Here is a 14,094-nt window from a genome sequence, read left to right on the forward strand (position 1 = left end):
ATTGAGCCTCCACACAGTAATTGCTTCCCTGAGTCATAAGCAGAGCAAGATACCTGGCTTCTGTGCACCTGCTGCACGAAACCGACTCCCTGGCTCCCTTCAGGGTCCCTCAATTCAGGGCTCTCCCGTGAGCCAGCAAGAATCCTGCCCCAATTATTGCCACCGGCAAATCCCTAATGGCAGCCAATGGCAGAGCGACTGGGAAAATCCCCCACTGAGCATGCCAGCGCTACAGGCATAGCAGGGCACTGCAACACCTTGCTCAGTTTAGGACAGGAAGTGAAGAAAAATCCTGTATCCAGTAGAAACTGCAGGGAGGTAAAATGGCACCTCGGGATGTTTTAATGAGCACAAGTGCATTATCCAAAAGAGGGAGCCTCCAGGTGGGGAACTTGCTTTGTGGGATGAGTATCCATATCACATTGGTTTCCTAGAGGTCTCCCATCCAAGCCCTGACACAGGCTGGCCCTGAGCAGAAGGGCAGAGTTACACCAGTTCAACTTAAGTTGCGATTTTAAACCATTTAGTTAATCCAGTGCCAAAGGCTACGTGGACACTGATTAGGGTTTAAACCAGGATTCCTGCAGTTTAGCTCAAGTCAATTCAGACCATGTTTAAACAAAACCAAAATGCCCCCCTTAAACTGAAATAAGAGCTTCCCACACAGGGGTTTGCCCTGCTTTAACTGAAGCGGTGCTGATGCGCCCGCTGACAGCCCCTCAGCCTGGGAAGGCCCGTCAGAGCTGGGCAGAGAACGGTAATCCTGCTCCGTGGAGGATCCTGAGATTTCAAAACGAAAACCCCAAATTTCAAAATCCTCCACAAGCATCTAGCAAGACGGGAGCCCCAGCTCCATGGCAGGGATCTGGGCTGCCGTGAAGCCCTGAGCTGGGCTCTTAGCTCTTCCAAGCTCCTTGTCAGTCTGCCAGGCAGGCAGGTTTCAGCACAAACCGAAACCTTCCATGGCCCCAGATGCAGCTGGCAGAGGCCATCTTTGCTGCACCCTCAGTAACAGGAGGCAGCTCCCCAGTAAGACGAGCTCCATAATACACTGGTTAAGGCGATTACAGCTGTCCTGGGAGAGCAGCAGATGCCCCGTTAGCGGGGTCATCTTGGAGCAGGGAAGGTTATTCCAGGATTAGAAAGAGCACAGCACCTCCAAGGGAACTGATCACCACCAGAGCCCGTCTACCAGCCCGAGGGTGGGACACGGCTTCCCATTTACCTGCACTTTACAGCCATGTTCCTGCCACATCCCAGTAGGATGGGGTCAAGCTGTCAAGCAACCAGAACCAACCCAAGCTAGACAATAGCAATCTGCAATGGACCTGCTAAGAACTGCCCCCAACATGATGTTAACTAATGATGTTTGGCTAGTGCCTTTCATCCAACAACAAACTTTTCAAGAGGGCCTCACTTTGTCCGTCCCTGAAATGCACCCAACTATGGGAGGAAACACAGCACTATTTGATTCCCCGCAACACTACGATATAATGGCTCAGGAAAGGAAGACAAGAACTGTGTCCTCCACTGAAATGGTGAGGAGGATTAGAGGCTCGGGGGACCATAATTACCCTTGCTGGAGGTTAGCCAGGACAGAGACCACTTAACGAGCGTGGCATGTCAACACCTCACTGATGAGGGTATTGCAAATACAGCTAATGACGACTTGGACAGCAGGAGGGTTGCAGAGTTGTCTCCCCAGTCTACAACTGAGACCCCTTGGGATCCCAGGAAAGAAAGCAGCCAGCTAGCACAGCTTGGTCCCGTGGTAGAGACTTGCTTGCAAGTCGACAGTGATCCCTATGTTAAAGCAAGTAAAGGTCTCTGGGTCAACGGGAATGGCTGAGTTGTCCATGTGCAGGGAAGAAGGTTGGGGGAGTGCTATCTCCAATCTGATGAGAGAGTGTGCGTATAGAAACCTATGGGAGGCACAGAGTAAAAGTAGACGCTCCTACGCCAAAGCTGGGGATTCCGGCTGCATGAAGGTGGCTGTGTGCGTCACTGGACATGCCGCAGAGATGTGGTAAGAGCTCAAGTGTCACCTGCACCCTAAATATTACAAGGATCTGGTCACTAAAATCCCCAACTGCTTGGTCTCATCGCTGCACTAGGGCACGCGAGAGCCACATTGATGGGGCCATGGCAGACACCACACAGTTGCACCCTGACCTGGCACGCAGGACTTTTAATTAATTTATTTTTTATTATAAAAGCACTTACTTTGCACAGCCAGGAGCCCAGGCCCCAATGTGGGGAAAGCCCTGAGCAAGAACCCGAGGGGAGGACGAAGGCCGCACAAAGGTCCCCGAGTGTTGAGAAGGGCCCCCCAGTTTACACCAGCTCCCCACCAGTGCATGGGGGAGAAGCAACCTGCAAAAGGACAAACGGACCCTTCGGCTGCTCAGATCAACAAGGGGATGGGGCAGTGTCAATGCAAATACTGATAAGGGACCTGTTTGAGCGAGCTAGGACGTGTCTGAGACAGGGTCAGGGCGTCTTGTTCACCCGAGGGCAACGAGATACTGGACAGAATGAGCCTGTTTAAGGCCAAACAGCATCTCAGGAGGCAAGCCAATCCACCTGCAGCTCCAAAGGAGTGGAGCTTCTGGCTGAGCACAGGGCTCTCAGCGAGCACAGGGACTGAGCCTCTTAGCAGCAGGAGTCTGACCCTTCTGCCAGGGACCTTTGGGGTGGTGGTGGGGGGAACACAGCCCAAACCTCTCCCCATGGGATGGAGGGCACTGAATCCCCAGCTCGAATCCCCTTTCCTGCCATGAGAATATCTAAGGCTGCTCCCAGCATCCACTGCCACCTTCCTCTCCCAGGCTGGTGCAAGGGAGATCGATCCCTCTCTCCCACCGGGCGCTGACCAGACGTGCCCAGAACCTTCCTACAGGCAGCGCCAATTCCTCTGGTCTATAATTAAGGACGTGGAGGGACCCTAGCAGGGTGACGGAGAGTGCTTGTGATTCCATCCCTGCCCTCCCAAGCAGGAGAGACACCTGAATTTCTTGAAGCCAAAGTGCAGGGAGGCAGCACCGGCATCTCACATAATCTGTATCCCCAGTTCCTCAGCTGTCTTCTGTAGGCGGTCCATGACGTTCTCCTCCGGCTCCACGGCCAGGCCGCCGGGCACCGCCGCCTGCTCCTCCGAAGGTGCATTGGCCATGACGTAGTACACAGTCTCGTTCTCCCCATGCTCGTTGGTCCTGTTCACCACACGGATGATGGGGCCGAGCGGGGCGCTGGGCTCTTGGTCTGGCGAGGCCTCAGCTCTCGGGAAGGTGCTTTGCTGAGCTGGGTCAGGGTTGGCAGCAGCATAGACCGGTGGTGGCAGTGGGGCCACCTGCGATTCCATGTCATTGGCTTCCTCCAGGGAGGCCTCTGACGGTGGCTCCAGGATGATCCCCTGCAAGTTGCCCTCACCCTCTGTCAGCACTACGCACTCCGCCGTGCCATCCAGCAACTCGCCCTGTTTCTCCCGGTCCTTCAGCAGCTGCTCAGTCAGCTCCACACTTTCATAGCGCACTAGCTGCAGCCGCATGTAGCCGTCCTCGTGTTCCTTGTACCTAGGCAGGCCAGAGAGATGGACGGGTGGCAAGAGTTAGAACGAGGCTGGAAGGCAGATGCCTTGTGCAGTTACCGAGGCAGGACTAACTGCTTGGAGTGCTGCCCAGCATGCTAGCGCACCCAGCACCAGGTGATCAGTGGCAGTTGCTACCCCAAGGAGGTTATTTTGCAGCACTGATATTCCTAAGGGGCAGACACCCCAGCACACAGCGCCCAGTGTGTTAACAAGCAGTGCAGTGGGGGAGATGTTGTCAGGGAGGGTAAATCCTTTCATCCCCAGCCCCTAACGGTCAGCTTCTTGTCTCGGCCACATGCCACATAGAGGGTTTACATCTCCACTCAGGCCAGGTTTGGTTTCTTTGTCCTATCCAGTTTCCATGAGCAAATTTGAGAGCCCTCCTTTTAAGCCCTGGAATGTCTGGGGGAGACTCAGGCTTGCTGGAGATTACACCGGATAAGGCGTCCTCAAAATGTGATCGGGCTTAGACTGGGGTGACACTCTCTCAGGTTGAGGAGAGCTGGATCTGGCTGCAGCCTGAGCCTGCTAATTCTACAAGCATCCCAGTACATCCAGCTGCATTTGCGTGGCTGCTGCCCAGCAGCCCTAGTCTCTGATCTGCCACTGGAGGCTGCTATCTAGGTACTGATACGGCCCCTATCACCATAGTATCAGAGAACCTAGGAGCAACACCCCACCTCCGCGTGACTGTTCCCAGTGAGCCTGCTTGCCAGTCCCCTACTGCCCCCTGTGGCTTGAGAGAGGTAGTGAGCTTTGCACATAGGAGAGGCTGGAGGTCCAGTACCTGAAGCGAGGATGGCCCGAGGGCCACTTGAACTGGTGTTTCTTCCGTAGGTGCACGGTGAGGTTGTTCCCACGCGTGAAGCACTTGTCACAGATGTGGCACTTGTACCGGGGTTCCGAATCACCCTGGGGAGGGAGCGGGAAGAAAGGAAGGATGTAAGTGTCATGGGATTCAAGCTTCGTGGGAAGCCAGACTTTCCAACAGGAACAAACACCCTACAAGTTTTATAGCAAACATCATTATGGCAAAGGAGTGGGGGACAAGTAACACTTCTGACGGGCTTGGCATTTCCAATCCACGGGATGGAGGGAATCTCATTACCTAGGAGATCCCGTGCCCGGGCTGCTAGTTGTTCGGGACTGCTTTGCAAAGTGGCCACAGAATCACAGAAATGTCGGACGGGAAGGGACTTCAGTAGGTCATTTAGTCCAGTCCCCTGCACTGAGGCAGGGCTAAGTATTGGAGCCATACCTATGTCTGTAGAAATACAGGTATTAAAATGCTTGGCCCATGCCAGGGAGCAGCAGCAGCAGAACACACGCAGTCAGCCATGCAGGGAGGAACAGGGGCAGGCGGACCCCCACCGGTGCTCCCAAGGGATTAGCCAGGAGGTGATACAAACTGACGGCTCATAAAATTATCACAATTGCCAGGTTAGTGGATAGTGCCCAAGAATGGAAAACTCCCACTCAAACCCCATGAGCCACCATTTATAGCCAGGAAAAAGCAGGCCTGATGCTAGGCACACATGTTAACACACCACAACGCCTAAATTACTGGGTGCGTATGTCCAGTTCTGGTTAGCGTTCTCTGCGTCTTTAGTGTCTTCAATGCAGGGACCTGCTACTTGTTTGTCAGGGCTCACCTACTGTTCAGTACGTCTTTGCTAAATGGCCAACACTGAAGAACTGCTACTCCTCCCGCCCTCGGCCCTGCATTGGAAGGGGGAGCAATTCCCTGTTCCCAGCCAGAGAGCAGAGATCAAGAGAGATCAGACAGCCAGAAGGAAAGTCATGAGAAACCCACTCTCCCCAGATAACTTGTGTTGTGTCAGCCGAGAATCAGAACCCGTTTAGCCATTAGCACTGCAGCAGGTGGAGAGAGGAACAGAAAGGACAGAAGAGTCAATTCCTCCCAGAGCTGATGGATACCAAGCATGACCATGGACTGTTCCAAATCTATGGGGGGTGGGTATGAAGCTGAGATTTGCGTTAGGGTTTTATGGTCACCTAGAAGGCTAAGGCGGGTTTGGGAGGAAGACCGGTCGAGTGGAAGTCAGGAGACATGGATTCAATTCCCAGCTCTGCCAGACTCTCCATATGACTTGGACAAGTCACTTTGATCTCTCTGTGCCTCACTCCCCCATCTGGCTAGCAGGGAGGAGAGTATTCCCTTCCTCTCACTCTTTATTGCAAGCTCTTCAGTGTAGGGCTCATCTCTCACAACGTGTATGTGCAGCACCTAGCACCTTGGGCCGCCACCTTGCTTGGGGCTTCTCAATATTATTGCAATATAAACAGTGGGAAAAGCAGCAGATCCCTTGGTTCCCTCCTCACCTCGTGGACTTTCCTGTAGTGCAGTTTGATGGAGCAGAGGGAGCGCGCAGTGAAGCTGCAGGCTTCGAACTCGCAGCGATAGGCTGGCTCTTTGCTGTGAGTGTCCAGGTGCTTCCTCAAATCAATGAGATTTTTACAGCTGAAAGGAAAGAACGCGGGAATGAAGCCAAATGTGTGTGAGACCCCTATTCTATTCTCCTCCCCGGCCCATCAGTGCTTCTCTCCCAGTCCCTGACAGCCCAGCCACCGTCTCTTCCCCCCACATAGAACCAGGCCCCACCTCTGAAGCCCAGACCCACTCCACCCTAGGGAAGTACAATCACAGGGACCCCACCTGTAGTCACAGTAGTCACACTTGAAGGGCCGCTCCTCGCTGTGCCGGAAGCGGATGTGGTTGCGCAGGGAGGAGGGCAGCGGGCAGGTCATGTCGCACAAGGGGCACTTGTAGTGGTTTACTGCTCGAGAGAAACGAGAGGGAAGCCCATCACCATGGAGTGGGGAGAGGGAACGCACTTGCCAGAGCGACGGCTGGAAGAGAGAGAAGGGCCTTTACTCACCATGGTTCCTCATGTGATCACGTAGCAGCCTCTCGGTAGCAAACCTCTTGGAGCAGTGGGAGCACTGAAACCTCTGCTCTGTAACATTGGGGAAAGGTGGGGGGAGAGAGAAGAGAGTGCACAAAGCGGGAGGGGAAGGACAGAAAGAACAAAGCAGAGAGAATATAGCACAGATAGCAACACACAGGAGGAAGAGAGTTAGTTATATCAGAGCCAGGAGCCCTTTCTTCTCATTCACAGCCACTGACGCTGCCCCTGGCTAGAGAGCCACTGTCTTGCCTTCCAATGAACACAGTCCTCCCAGTGCTACCACTGCACGACTCAGGAAGCAACCCCAGAAGCAATTCTACTGCCTTCAAGGAGGATCACAAAAACAAGTCTAACCAGGAATGAGATGCATGGGAGCTGGGAACATACAGGGAGAGCTGGGAATGTACACGGGGCCCCTGCAGGGAGCTGAGGGGAGACCAGCAACTCCTTTCACTTTTAGATACAGGCCCAGCCTGAAGCGGAGAATGCCCAGCACAGTACTGACTCCAGCACCCAGCATGGCACAAAGGAGCTCAAGGAGATTTTTAAAGGAATCTAGCACTGGCACAAGGGCCTGACTGCCAGCCCGAGACATTAGTCCCATGTCCACAGAACAAGAATGGCACTAGATACAGCAAGACAAACCTCCCCCGTGCTGCCGCACTCCTGCCTGAGAGGGGAATTCAGTCTCAATGGCCTATTCAAGCCGCGGGTCTCTCTGGTAAGCCTGAGAGCCAATCAGTGCCAACATTCACAGTGGTCGTGCCCTGCTAATGCCTTGCTCCTAGAACAGAGAGCTGCTGACCAATCAAATGACCCAGGCTAGAAGCAACAGGGTAGATCAGTGACAATCCCACCCCCACTCAGGCGCTTACGATCCAGGGCGGTCTGCCGGCGGATGTGGTCAAAGAACTTGGTGTTGTTGGAGAACATCCCGCCACAGGTAGGACAGGCCACTACCTTCTCCTGCGTGTGGCTGCGCAGGTGTTCCCGCAGCTTACAGCGCCCTTTGAAGGTGCAGTCGCACTCTGAACGCAAGAGGCAGAGACAATGGTTAGCTCCTTGACAAAGGACCTGACAGCTCCAAGAAACTTTCAGTAGCCCAGGCAGAGGAAAATGCCTTGCTGCCCCCAATGGAGAGCTAGGCCAGGCATGCTGCAGATATGTAGAAGACTAGATACAGGCCTACATCTGTCATTCCACGGGACACATGAGCAGCTGAGATGATCACGGCCACATGAAAGACAGCAGTTATTGTTAAAGTTAAACCAGCACTTCCCCCGTGCTGCTCTGTTCAGAGGCAAGGGCAAGTTGAGAGGCCTTGATACCATCTATTAAATTCCTCAACTGCAATCACCAGGTATTGAGCCCACCCATGGTGGGCAGTTTCCAGTCAGTTCTCTGACGGGTTGGGAAGTTCTTGGGCAGCTTTACTCTTCAGGGACCAAAAACCCCTTAGCAAAGGTAGGAGGGCCGTCTAAGTCAAAAGGGCTGGGGACTAAGAAGCCAAAGTCCCAGGTTATATTCCTCACTCTTACATTGACATACCGCGGGCACCCCAGCAAGTTGCCTCTGCATTTTGGTTTCTGTAGCCATCCAGTGGGGAAATGGGTGAGGCAAGGCCTAGCTCATTAGTGTTTAGAAAGCCCTTTGAGAGCCTCAGTGGAAAGGTGCTACAGAAGTGCAAAGCCTTGCTGTTTGTCAGCTGCTCCCCAGCCCCCGCCAGGAGAGCTTTCAAGTTCTCACATGTGCAGGGACTGTGTTTTGTTCCGTGTTTGTACAGCACCAAGCACAATGAGGTCCTGGTCCATGACCTGGGTTCTTAAGTGCTACAGTAACATAAATAAAATCAAATACCTTTCCAGCCACAAAAGACCACATGGTTCTCCTTCCCAGCTGCCTTGTATTCTGAACAGAAGCTGTGATCCTCCACATGCCGGTAGAACCATTCAGGGTTATCAAAAGATCTCTGTTGGGGGGGAGACAAAGCCACATGCATACTAGCAGTTCTGGTACAGCTCAACTTTGACAGACCGTTTTCCCTCCTCTCCCTTGGGGCAAACACAGAAAAGCACAATCAGGGCATTCAAACTGGTTGCAGTGCTCATAATGCTGAGACCATCTCCCTACGCTAGAACTCAGACTTTGTTGGCTTGAACCACGTAAGGCCCTGTCTGTGCCCCCACTTGACCTGGGCTGAGTTCTCAAGGGTTACATCAGATTGACAGCGAATCTCCCAGTTCCCAGGCATTCACTGTGAGAGAATAAGCCCCCCTTTTCTCCTGCTCCCACCTGACTGCGCCCCCACAGACAGGATTTAGGAGGGCTGATCCCCTCCCTGTTGCTCTCACCTCACAGTACTCCCACAGACACAAGAAGTTTTCCTGGATCTCAGGGATGATGTTGCGGCTCTGGAAGTCCAGCTGACAGTGGCTCACGTCTGACTGGCTCTGCAAGGCCTGCAGCCCCCACTGCTTCAGCTTAGTGTGGTAACAGTGGAAGTAAACATGGCGGACCAGGTCCGCTGAGCTCTCTGGGGAGCAGAAGCCACATTCCTGCCACAGACAAGTGTATTCTTCTGCAACACAAATAGGAAACACAGTTACTGACAAATCTGTAGAAAATGAGTGTCTCCCTGTTAAAGCTTAAGTCCCCATAAGCAAGAGAAGATGGAAGCTTTCTTCATAGCCTTCCCTCCCTGCAACTGGTGGGACCACCTACTTATGGTGAGAGGAGAACTCTCAGCTTCCTACTTGTTCAGTTCTGGACTCTGGCTTATGATCCACTACAAAGGCAGCCGAGACCGTGCACTCAAGACAGTCAATATAAACATCAACTATTTACAAAAATAAATCTCCTTAGCTCTGTTAATAGCTCAGGTGTTCACAGATCCCAGACCTGTGCTCAGAATGCTAGACTATGCATCACCCTTTCAAAATATATAGTTAATGCTGCTAAGCATCTCACTGAGCAGATGTAATTCAATAGGTATAACTGAAGTCACATAATGAAGAAGACTGTAATTTAAGGGTTTGCTATTGTCCCTTAATTCTACAGACAATGAAGGATTGCTGTGTCAGGTTCTTGATACAAAACTGTACTGCACCACAGCCTTCAATCACGACCAGACATTCTAATAGGTTAATTGACAGCAGAGTGCACTAGACCCACTGGAAAGTTTATTTTCTTACCCGAACGCAGAACACATTATCACCAGTGGACACTATGGCATCACTCTCACTGGGAAATTCACTATTGAAATTTCTCCATGTCTACCAGGAGTGGTTCAGAATAATGAAGGGAGCTTGATGACCCACCTGATGGCTCTTCCAACCCAAGAGTCAAATTTTAGTTATAGTTTTTAATTGCACTCAGTATCCCTTACCAAGAGGGTTCATCTCATCCCTATGTTCCCCACGAAGGTGCAGCTGCAAATGCTCCGACACATGATCACAAAACTCCTCCATCTTAGAGGCCACATAGGTGCACATTTCCCATTCACACTGCAGCACCAACTTTTCCTTATTGCCGGCCTTTCCAGGAGGCATGGTCCGACCTTTAGGCACTGAGAGAAGATGGTACAAAGACACAAAAATGTTTCTCACGCCCATTCAGTCACCAAGAAAAACAACACCACCAAAAAAGACGCCCTCTACAAAACCATGGGGCTTCCTAGATGCAGCGTAGGTCATGGTACTATAACTGCTGTCAGCTCAGTGGGGGAAATAACCACAGCACAACGTTGTATTCTGCAGATACAGCCCCTGCTCCAGGAAGAATCGGGGGGGGGGGAGGGGGTTGTGACAAGCCACATCAAGAATAAGATGCAACCCAAGTAGGAGCCCCAGGAAAATCCAGACCCCCCCCCCCACGAGCGGAGAATGACGCTACGCCACAGGACACCAGCGTCCCCAGCGGGCCGCCAGGCGCCTACCGCCGGAACCGGAGCGCCGGGAGCGCCGTGTGGACGCAAATCCTACGGTCCGGGTCCCAGCGCAGGGGGCAATGGCCGGATCGGACCCAGGGGGCGCGACTCCCCCAGCCCCAGGAGAGGGGGGCCTGGGGACAGCGGCCCCGAGACCGGAGGGAGCCACGAGAGCGGGGGGGCGGAGACCCGATCCCTCGTTACCGGCGGCTCCTCGCGCCGGCAGCTGCCCCGCTCCGTGCCCGCCGGCGGGGGGGGGGGGGGGAGGAAGGGAGCCGCAGCAACCTAAAGGCCGGCCGCCTTCGCGGCCAATGGCAGCACCTCCTCCCAGCCCGGCAGCCAATCCGAGCGAGGGGAGGGCGCGCGGGGAGTCGGGCGGGAAGGCCTCGGCCGGAAACGCCCCCCGCCAGGACGGGACACGAAGGTTCCGGCTGCCTGTCTACACGGAAGTGCCCGAGATTGGCACCGGAAGCGGAAATAAGCAATGGAGACCCCCTTTTTTGGGGGTATATAATGGAAACGTTTAATTCTCCGTTTTGACCTTCGACCCCGGCAGAGGTCGGAAAACGCAGTGGCTCCGACCGCCTCTCATTTGACCTTTGAATTCTGACCCATTACAGTCTGTCCGTGACCTTCTGAGCGCGGTGGGCCAGGAGCTTGACCCCTAGCCCATGTGCACCAGGGTAGGTGGAGTCAGGCATCTCTGTGACCTCCTGACCTTTGACCTTCTGAGCTCTGGCTTCAGTGGCCCTTTGACCTTCCCAGGAGCCAGGATCAGGGCTATAAGAGCAGTCGCTGGAGGCAGAGGGCACCAAACCCTGTCAAGTGGCTGGGGGTGAGAACCAACCACTAGTTGCCACTTCTCCTACAGCACCAAGCCCCATCACCCCTGCTGGCACAAGGTGCAACCCCTGCAGGGACCGCCCACCGGATCTGTCTCTGACCCCCGTATAAACTCACATCAGTGACCCCACTGTGCCAATGACCCCTTAGCCATTCTAGGCCTATAGTACTAGGGCTGTCACTGCTGCGGAAAAAACTCTCTACACACCACATTAACATACATACACTAATAAACACAAAACCTGCACACAGTACAAACACACACAATGCTCATCACTTAAACGTACATGCATATCTAGTAAGGAGCAAAACACTTTAAGAAAGAGGTGGAAAAACTGGAGAGAGTCCAGAGGACAGCAACTAAAATGACAAAAGGTTTAGAAAACCTGACCACTGAGGAAAGGTTAAAAAATCTGGGCCTGTTGAGTTTTGAGAAAAGAAGACTGCAGGAGGATCAAATAACAGTCTTCAACTACATAAAGGGTTGTTACAGAGAGGATGATGATCAATTGCTCTTCATGTCCACTAAAGGTAGGACAAAAAGTAATGGGCTTAATCTGCAGCAAAATGGATTAAGGTTACATATTAGGAATTTTTTTCTAACTATAAGGATAGTTAAACACTGGAATAAGTTACCAAGGGAGGTTGTGGAGTCCCCATCATTGGAGGTTTTTTAGGACAGGTTGGACAATACCTGTTAGGGATGTTCTAGATATATTTGGTCCTGCTTCAGTGTAAGAGGATGGACTAGATGACCTCACTCTCTAGGTCCTTTCCAGACCTACATTTCTATGATTCTAAGGCCCAAATCCTCAAAAGATATTTAGGCATCTAGCTCCCATTGAAATCAATGGGAATTAGGCACCTGAATACCTTTGAAGATCTGGGCCTAAAGCCTTAACAGCAGGTTAGGAAAGAATGTGACCTAGTCCTCATCCTCAGGAACTCTCTCATTCTCTGGGACCGATTTATGATTTATTGTTAGTGAACCTCATGGTCACTGCTTCTATTTCATCATGATTATTCAGATATAAATACACCATTGGGCCAGAGGAGCAGGGCAGTGGGTAAGCCTCTGAAACTTACTGAATACTATTTTTATCCCCAAAATGTTAATATTTCTTATTGGGTTAATCTTTTATTTCATGCTGAAAATCATGAAGGCTCATGCGAAAATTCATGCAAATAACACTAGGCAAATAAGAGGCAGAAGTTCTGAGTCAGTCAATACAAATAGCCATCCTGCTGTGAAAACAGATACACACCACTGGGACTTTGAAACCTTCCTGCAGTATCGTATTTGAGAACAATGCTTTCTATTCTTCCTGTGATGTGCGTGTGTAACCTGGATCATAAATAATGAGGCAAAAAAGGTTATAACATGTTTCTTTGGTGTTCTACAATGTGTATTACATTTATTATCAGCATCAACTATTAAAGGGCATTGCAAACTGTTGGGGGCCATAATTTGAACAACCTTTTCCCCCCTTTTCTCTCTCTTTGCACAGTCCATCTAACTACTGGTGTTTTCTACCCCCTATCTGCCGCTGAATAAGGAATTCAGGATCAGGATCTTAATGTTCAATGTCATTTTTGTTAAGAGATAATATCAATGCCAGTAGCCCAGCTTTTTTATGAGTACCAACAAACAAGTGTCTACACCCACAATGGAAAGATACAAATTATTTAAAGAAACATGTCTGTTGCAAACTTTCTAAAGAAAACAGTGTTAAACATTTTTTTTTGGTGGGGGAGATATGTGGGGGACAAATTGTATGTTTCATCTCTTATACAGGTTTTCATACGTATTTTTCAAGTGTTTTGCTTCCACCTTAACATTGTGGTTACTTGTTTGCTTATATATAGGACTTGATCCAGCAAAGCCCTTAAAAACGTATTGATTTCAATAGGGCTACCCATCTGCTCTTAGTTAATCATATTCTTAAGTACTTTGCTGGACTGAGGGCTTATTGATATCATATTATCTCACAATCAGTATACCTGCCTCTCAGGGTTGTTGTATGGATTGATTAATAGGTTTAAAACACTTTTGAAGATATCAAAAGTAATGCAGGGGGCCCAAACGTGTATGCATATACTTAACTTTAGGCACATTTTAGTAGTTGCTTTGGGCCCCAAGCATTGAGTATATCATGAGATTTCATGCGGTAGCTCTTTTTCCTCTGTGTAACTTGACAAAGTGTGAAATCCTGCAATATATTATGTTAACTGAAATTTACAGTTGGTCACCATGGTAAACGGGACAAACATTGTTGTCATTTGTTGTATAAACAAGTAAACCCCTCTCATCCCAGAAGGCTACAATCAAATTACTGGCAGCTGGAGTTCACCGTTAAACACAGTAAATTAACTGTTTTATTATCCATTAACTTTATGCTGCATGTGTCACGCTATCTGGAGTGGCTCACAACTGTGAGTGCCTACCTCAGACTGCCAGAAAACAAGGGCAGACACCCCAAACTGGTGGTATGTTTTATAATTAGATTTCACCAAGTCAGTAACAAATGTGAACTTTTGGAGCACTATACCAGTCTTACCATGGAGTCATAGACCCTTAGACTCTCCAGCCTATCTTGCCACTCTGACAAACTGGACTTTGTGATAAAAGGTTACTTAAATCTAAAATCATACCACATCAGGTTTCTCCCAGTTCCAGGAGACCAGCCACTTACCCCAGCTCAATTGATACTCCACATCTTATACCAAAGACAACAGCAGCCAAATTTATAGTAAACTAACTAAAGATTTATTAGCTAAGAAAAAAGAATGAGTTATTGAGAAATTAA

At 50.8% G+C, this 14,094-nt stretch overlaps 1 protein-coding gene across 1 annotated transcript; it reads right to left on the reverse strand.

Annotated features, from left to right (window-relative positions):
• Positions 1 to 2,188: 2,188 nt before the first annotated feature.
• Positions 2,189 to 10,067, reverse strand: HINFP (histone H4 transcription factor). The gene is made up of 9 exons (XM_065417150.1): positions 9,905 to 10,067; positions 8,871 to 9,097; positions 8,377 to 8,488; positions 7,395 to 7,547; positions 6,490 to 6,567; positions 6,267 to 6,387; positions 5,933 to 6,071; positions 4,377 to 4,501; positions 2,189 to 3,572 (listed from the first exon to the last, which is right to left on the reverse strand). The coding sequence occupies exons 1-9, from the start codon at positions 10,065 to 10,067 to the stop codon at positions 3,050 to 3,052; spliced, it is 1,641 nt and encodes a 546-aa protein (XP_065273222.1). The 3' UTR covers positions 2,189 to 3,049.
• Positions 10,068 to 14,094: the final 4,027 nt, after the last annotated feature.

Source organism: Emys orbicularis, chromosome 15, assembly GCF_028017835.1.
Source record: "Emys orbicularis isolate rEmyOrb1 chromosome 15, rEmyOrb1.hap1, whole genome shotgun sequence".
Taxonomy (NCBI): domain Eukaryota; kingdom Metazoa; phylum Chordata; order Testudines; family Emydidae; genus Emys; species Emys orbicularis.

Excerpts from the sequence above, each read along its gene's own strand:
- HINFP (XM_065417150.1), bottom strand. The coding sequence starts at position 10,067 with ATGCCTCCTGGAAAGGCCGGCAATAAGGAAAAGTTGGTGCTGCAGTGT. Across the intron at positions 6,072-6,266 it reads TGTGACTACTGTGACTACAG|CTGTAAAAATCTCATTGATT; the intron begins GTGGGGTCCCTG and ends CTTTCCTTTCAG. Across the intron at positions 3,573-4,376 it reads TCGGGCCATCCTCGCTTCAG|GTACAAGGAACACGAGGACG; the intron begins GTACTGGACCTC and ends TGGCCTGCCTAG.